This window comes from Saccoglossus kowalevskii, chromosome 3 (genome assembly GCF_978046115.1).
Source record: "Saccoglossus kowalevskii chromosome 3, keSacKowa6.1, whole genome shotgun sequence".
Lineage (NCBI taxonomy): Eukaryota > Metazoa > Hemichordata > Enteropneusta > Harrimaniidae > Saccoglossus > Saccoglossus kowalevskii.
In genome coordinates, this window is record NC_140643.1 from 10,207,785 (window position 1) to 10,215,007 (window position 7,223).

The 7,223-nt window shown below is 33.7% G+C and overlaps 1 protein-coding gene across 3 annotated transcripts in view; it reads left to right on the top strand.

Moving 5' to 3' along the window:
- LOC100367735 (succinate-semialdehyde dehydrogenase, mitochondrial-like) overlaps window positions 1-5,932 on the top strand; it is a 30,798-nt gene extending 24,866 nt beyond the window's left edge. For all 3 annotated transcript variants that reach the window (XM_085496749.1, XM_002737833.4, XM_085496748.1), the window contains 4 exons: window positions 1,331-1,474; window positions 4,104-4,262; window positions 5,055-5,224; window positions 5,323-5,932. In XM_085496749.1, coding sequence (XP_085352875.1) covers window positions 1,331-1,474; window positions 4,104-4,262; window positions 5,055-5,224; window positions 5,323-5,587 — 738 coding nt within the window. In that variant the 3' untranslated portion in view covers window positions 5,588-5,932. The remainder of the gene's footprint in view (window positions 1-1,330; window positions 1,475-4,103; window positions 4,263-5,054; window positions 5,225-5,322) is intronic.
- The last annotated feature ends 1,291 nt before the right edge of the window (window positions 5,933-7,223 follow it).

Below are 7,223 nucleotides of genomic sequence, written 5' to 3' on the forward strand. Positions count from 1 at the left end.
AAATAGGTGACTTCAGTACGATGACTGTAGATATTCTATTTATTGCATCAAGCAAAAACCCTATAATGAATATACAAATAAATCAAATGTTATAAATAAACAAAAATATTTCATAATGAATATTAATGTTGCAATACATGTACAGAAATAATTATATTCAATAATGTCAGTAAAAATAAATTAATAATATATACATATATAACTAAATAAAACTAAGAAAGTAGCTGCAATAATCCCCCCCCCAAAAAAAGTACATAATCTACCCTAAAACATACAAATCAAATTTACACAGAAATACAGAAATAATTATATTCTAAAGGTACAATAATTCTTTCAGGTCAATAATAATAACAGAAAACATGGTGGGAGATTTCCCAGTTCATGTTTTCATTAAATAATCTAAATGTCAAAAAGTTACATGTACATGTATTTCACTCATCTTATGCAGCCGGTAACATCACTGATGATAACAAATAAATTTTCTTGACAGAAACTGTTAAGCTTGATATGTCAACTATTTACTATGGTAACCGTATGCTTCCCTCTCTACATCAGTAACTCAAAACCTGACAATCGTAAAGTTAGCAGCGAGTTGTTTGTAAAAATGTTGCAACCCAAATGACATACAACCTATAGTGTTGACATAAACAAAAACAAAAATGGCCGATGCCAGATCTTGTGAGACTCTGTGAGATTTTGTGAGCTAATTGACAAAAGTTTACTTTTGGGCCATGAAAAAGGTTGTACAAGATAAGAATATTAAAAATATGATTTATACCACAAGAATGAATTTAAGTGAAAAAACAAATAATTGCATAATAAGACTAGATGTCCAAACAGCCCCATCACATTATTAATTATGAAGCTAAAAATGCCTCACTTGTTAAATCTGTTCCTGTGATTTATCTCAGTCTGTGTTTGATATAAAATGTTTATACTATTGTTTGTAATATTTGAAGGCATATTTCATGAGCTGCTGTTTGTGCATATATATGTTTTCATACGCTTAACCATATTATTATTATATTACCCAAGCACCCTAAATTATTCATGAATAATCATCTTTCATAACATTTATTTGTATTACTTGCTTTTTCACACTCAAATTATGTCTTACTAATGGTGAAATGACAGAAAAAAACAATATTCTCATAAATAAACACCTAAATTAGACATTTGTTTTTAATTTACAATCAAATCTCAATTAGTAGACTCTACAAAAAAAAAAGCATAAAATTATCTATAAATAAGTTTTATCACCCTTCAGATTATGTGATTAATTGGCATGCTACAATTTATATTTAAACTATAAATAATTTGTTTTTCTCAGATTTTAATGCGTGAAGCAGCTGAAGGCATTAAAAGAGTGGCACTTGAGTTAGGTGGACATGCTCCATTCATAGTATTTGAGTCAGCTGATATAGATGCAGCCGTAGTGGGTGCCATGATGGCTAAATTCAGGAACTGTGGACAGGTATATATGAACATAGGGGCTTCTGTTTATTACTTGAAAAAACAATTACTGATTTATTTGACATCTCTCCTGGGATTTAAAACAATACTAATTTTAGCACTGTCATGTTATTTTGTTTTGTGTGTGATTAAGGTACAGATGCATGTTTGTGGGCACTCGGAGTGAATTTTTTTTTTTTTTTTGCTTCTCTTACCCAGACAGTCTTGGCTAGATAGTGTTGAAATTTTGGACATGCCCAAAAATGGATTTTAAAATATAGGGAATCGAGGCACGCGTATGTGATTAAAAGTCCCGAAAGTTTGTTTACGTTGCTCTTTGATTGACAAGTCACTGTTGATGTTATATGCAAATGAGTTGCTGGCCTCAGTTACGGTGTGGCGATATGTAACTTCCTGTCCGCGACCCTGTTTAACTTACCTCAAGCGCTACCAACTAGTCTTGCAAACTACAAAAAAAAAGACAAGACGTAGACATAGACGCTTCCAGCATACAAGCGGAATACAAAAAACATACAGTTGTAAATGATAAGTAAACTTTTTTAACTTCTAGCCTGGCAGCTTCCAGTGGAGTACTGTTAAATATTTTTTTTTTCACGAATTTTTGTCTCCGAAGGCATTATAAAACTGACTAATTTTACATTTGTCGTTTCGCTGTAACGACCACTGTGCTGATAGCATTGCGATATAGTAGTGGATAAACACCATTCAGACCACTGCTGTGCTGTCATCGATAACTAACTTTTCAGTGGCAAAATCACAGTCACTCTCCTAGTAGAATGACTGTGGCAAAATACACAAACATGAAATGCTCGGTTACTTAAAAATAAAAAATACCCCGAAAATTACTGAAACATCGGCAACGAGATGCTGTTTTTAAACACCGCGGAAAAATCACGCACTCTGCGATGCCATCTTGGTTACCTTAATCGGAAACTCCCTTGTCAGCTAGCATGCGACTGTAGCGATGTGGCAAAGTACGCTGTACGGCCGTGCTCGGCGACCTCTGGTACTATGGCACTCTATAAATGAGGTATTTCCAGAGGTCAGGCTTCGTTTTAATTTTTATCGACCCAACGTGTCTGCTCGTAGTTGAATGAAACCTGTTTCGATTTACAATAGTTGTCTTTCATTTCGACTTTTTCTCACCGGCGTTTGAGCGATTGAGTACAAAAACTGTGAATAGCCGTTGTGTAGCAAAATATTATGGCCAGGTTGGCCATTTCAACCTGGCCGTCTAACTTCGCACGACCCATTTCACCGGAGATCGTGAAAAACTGCGTCATACAGAGTATTTGTTAAAGGTTTGAGGAAAGGTAAATTTAGACTCAACCCACCCAATGGGGATCACTATGTTTGTATAACTGTATGAATATCTCATCGGCTTTACGTAATCCATTGTGCCCCTCCCTAAGTGGAAAAGATAACACAACGCCATGACAGTTTTCACGCAAGGTTTTGACTCCGCGGACAATTTTACGTCCGTTTCCCAAGTATTCTAAATATTTTTATTTTATTTTTTCATCTGACGATTGAACATCAGCAAGCGTCGATGTATGATGGATTTTGGCATGTCGTCGTGATGCAATAGCCATTTTTGTGGACGATTAACGTCACTTTCATAAAACGGCCATCATCTCCGTTCGTGTTTTCTGGTTAGTCAGTGAGATTGAAAATTAATTAGCTCCTACAGATCTTGTCAGTTTGTCTTGACATTTTCACACTATTTTGACAACATCTCTACGAACAAAAGGACGTCTGGACTTATTTTTAAAGCTTTGCATTCTCGGACAATGACATTCGAAGTGTGAAATACTGACCGGGGTTGAATATACGGCACACATCCTGCTTGATAACTTTGTAATATGAAAACAAAACATACTAAATATACGCCTGGACGCCCCTTTGTTAATAAACAACTGATAAACGTTGTGTGAAAGCTTTACTCAAAATAAACAAAAATTGTGCGAGCTATTTAGATTTGAACTTCCATGGTAAACTGAAAAACACAAGTGGAGATAATGGCTAATTTGCATAACCATTCACTCGGTAAGAAGTTTGCTAATGCTCATAATTAAAATGGCTGTAACTGTTCCAAATTTAAATGTATTATCGTTTTGTAAAAAGTTAAATATAGTGCATAATATGGAGATCCCATCATTACTTTTTTTTCACCATGTTTCTTTTTGATTATTTATGTACAGCCTTGCTAAATCTTGCTAAGCATTAAAAAGAGAGAATGTTTGTACCAGTTTTCTATATTTTAAAATCGTCTTTTGAGTATGTTCCACTATTCACAATGCTGTGAAATTTTAACAGTCTATAGCCAAGACTGTTTGGATAATAAAAAGCAAAAAAAAAGAAAATTCACTCTCAAGTGCCCACGAACCTGCATCTATACCTTAAATAAATCAGGCCCTACAAAAATATATTATTTTATTATAAATATATTATTTTGCATTTTTTGTGAATATTTTAAATTCATGTAAAATTTAGCTGATTTGCATAAAAATAAAATGTTTGAATTTTTGAAAGATTTTAGCTTGATTTGTGAATATTAAAATTTGTTTATTTTGATGTAATAAATAACATTGCTCATGAATAGTTATATTTATTTTATTTTTGTTCTCAAGGCGTGTGTTGGTGCAAATAGATTTCTTATTCACTCAAGCATATATGATAAGTTCTGTAGTAAACTGGCTGATGCTATGAAAAGTCAGTTAGTAATAGGGGATAGTATGGATGAATCAGTTACGATTGGTCCTCTCATCAATGAACGTGCTGTTGAGAAGGTGAGTTGGCTAGTAAAAGGTCAAATTAGCATATTTGGTGAGAGATAATAACCATCCCATTATTATTATTGTCATTTATAACCTCCATTAATACAAGTATCGGATAACTTCTGTTACGTGTTACCTAAACTGACTCGTAAAATGAGCAAGGCTATTAAATTGAATAAATTATTAAAGTTGAATTTCAACTCTGCAAAAAATTAAAATGATGTTGCATTTTATATACTGAAAAATGCAGTATCCTGCCCTCACTTACTGGTTCATTTCATTCTGAGAGTACTAGAGGGTCTTATCCCTTATATGAGCATACCTACAATGTACCTCACTTACTGGTTCATTTCATTCTGAGAGTACTAGAGGGTCTTATCCCTTATATGGGCATACCTACAATGTACCTAGTTCATTTCATTCTGAGAGTACTTAAGGGTCTTATCCCTTATATGAGCATACCTACAATGTAACTAGTTCACTTTATTCTGAGAGTACTAGAGGGTCTTATCCCTTATATGGGCATACCTACAATGCAGTATCCTGCCCTCACTTACTGGTTCATTTCATTCTGAGAGTACTAGAGGGTCTTATCCCTTATATGGGCATACCTACAATGCAGTATCCTGCCCTCACTTACTGGTTCATTTCATTCTGAGAGTACTAGAGGGTCTTATCCCTTATATGAGCATACCTACAATGTAACTGGTTTTCTAATTCAATGGGTGTCTTGTTCAGGATAAACTGATATCATTGAATTGCATATTGAGACGTTTATTAAATTAAAACTTGTTATATTGGTAGGTTGAAAAACATATCAAAGATGCAGTGGATAATGGTGCATCTATTGTAGTCGGTGGTGATCGTAATAGTCGTGGCAATAACTATATCAATCCAACATTACTGAGAGATGTCAAACCCAGTATGCTTATGTGTCAAGAGGAAACATTTGGACCAGTAGCACCACTTATTAAGTAAGTCAATAATAATGTTCATAATAATATAGCATGCATACTATAATGAAGAATGACTGTCATTTCCAGTAAATTTACAACATTTTTTTTTGCCACAGATTTGACACAGAGGAGGAAGCGGTTTCTATTGCTAATGACACTCGGTCTGGACTAGCTGGTTACTTCTACACAACTAATTTACTTCAAGCTTGGCGTGTGGCTGAGGCGTTGGAGTGTGGTCTAGTTGGTATCAATGAAGGTCTTGTCTCAACTGTGGAATCACCATTTCAAGGATTCAAAGAATCCGGAATTGGCTCAGAGGCTTCCAAATATGGAATTGAAGAGTACTTAGAGAAGAAAACTATTTGCTTTGGTGGGCTATAACAAAAAGAATCAGCCTGTTTGAAAAATTCTGGTCATAACAAAATGTCATATGTTGAAATAAATGGGAATCTTACAATTGTGACTGTGATATACACATTGACGGATTAAAGCATACTATTGTATATAATATATTCATTATAAATAAACTGATGTATGGCGATTTATAATTGTTATGTAATTTTAAAAAAATCTGCATTAATGTACAATTTTTTGTCTTGGGTAGTACAGAGATCTCAACAGAGATTTGGAAATGGAGATCAGAATATTATGCATTGTGCTCATAAAACTGAATATATATTTTAAATCTATTATTATGAAATATAGTAATTCATTGTAAAAATATAATTTGCTGGTACTTCTTTGACTTGTGTAACTCATGAATGATGAAAGAGAACATAATTTGCCAGTGACACTAGATTATCTTTTGAGTGATCAAATTTAATACATAATTAACTGGGGTAATGTGCAGACATGATTAGTTTTAGGGCCATGCCCCCATGCATATTAAGTAACTAATTTGCATATTATCTCATTTCTGCTTTTGAAAACATAATCTCAAAAACTTACTAGCAGATTTTGATTAACTTTGCTATATATTGGTTCTGAAAATCTGCTGGCTGATGATCCTAATATCTAATGTCATTGTTCTTTCACTGACTGTTGAGAATATGTTTTTAAAAAACTACAATAATTGCATGTATTCTGTATTCACACAGGAGCTTGAAGAGTTTAACTTTTTATTAGCTCCGCTGTCGACTTTGTCGAGCGGAGCTTATTATATGAGTGATTGTCCATCGTCGTCCGTGTTAATGTTTTACTTTTTCAACTTCTTCTTGGAAACTACAAGCCTGAATGCTTTGATACTTGGTGTATATGTATCTTAGGTACACCTCTCTCAGATTTGTTCATTTTGTAACGATATCTTCAATTCTCTAATTTTGGTGAATATTTTTGGTAAAAAGTGATATTTTCGACTTCTTGTTAAAAACTGCAAGTCCAATTGATTTGACATTACATATATAGGTACTACATGTGGACCTCTTTCAGATTTGTTCATTTTGTAATGATATCTTTAATTCTCTAATTTTGGTGAATATTTTTTAAATTTTTGGTAAAAAGTGATATTTTTGAATTCTTGTTGAAAACAGAAGTCCTGTTGCTTTGATACTATACATGTTGTTAATTTTCTAATATCTTCTGTTCTTTATTTGCAATGTGCATCGCTAACAGCGGAGCTATCTCAGCCGACAGGCTGCTTGTTACTTTTGAAATATCTTTATACTCTTGGAACAGAACATTGTCACAGAATGTTCTATGTTGCTAAGATGTACACCACTGTACCATGTATTCCTAACACTGATTGCATATATTCTGTATTCACATGGGAGCTTTGCGTTTGAAATTATTTTTTTTTCCCTTTTGGCTATTCATAGAAACTTTCTGCAGGCAATGAGTAAATGCTAATGTGTGAGTTTTATCCCCATCAGTTAAGTCCTATGCAAATTAAGGATAATGAATTGGACCTAGTTCATGTTTGTGTGCATGAATTGGTGTGTTTGTATCAGTATGCAAATGTAATTTCAACGACAATTATACCATTAGTTGCATTAGACCAAGTTCCACAAAAGCCCAGCCA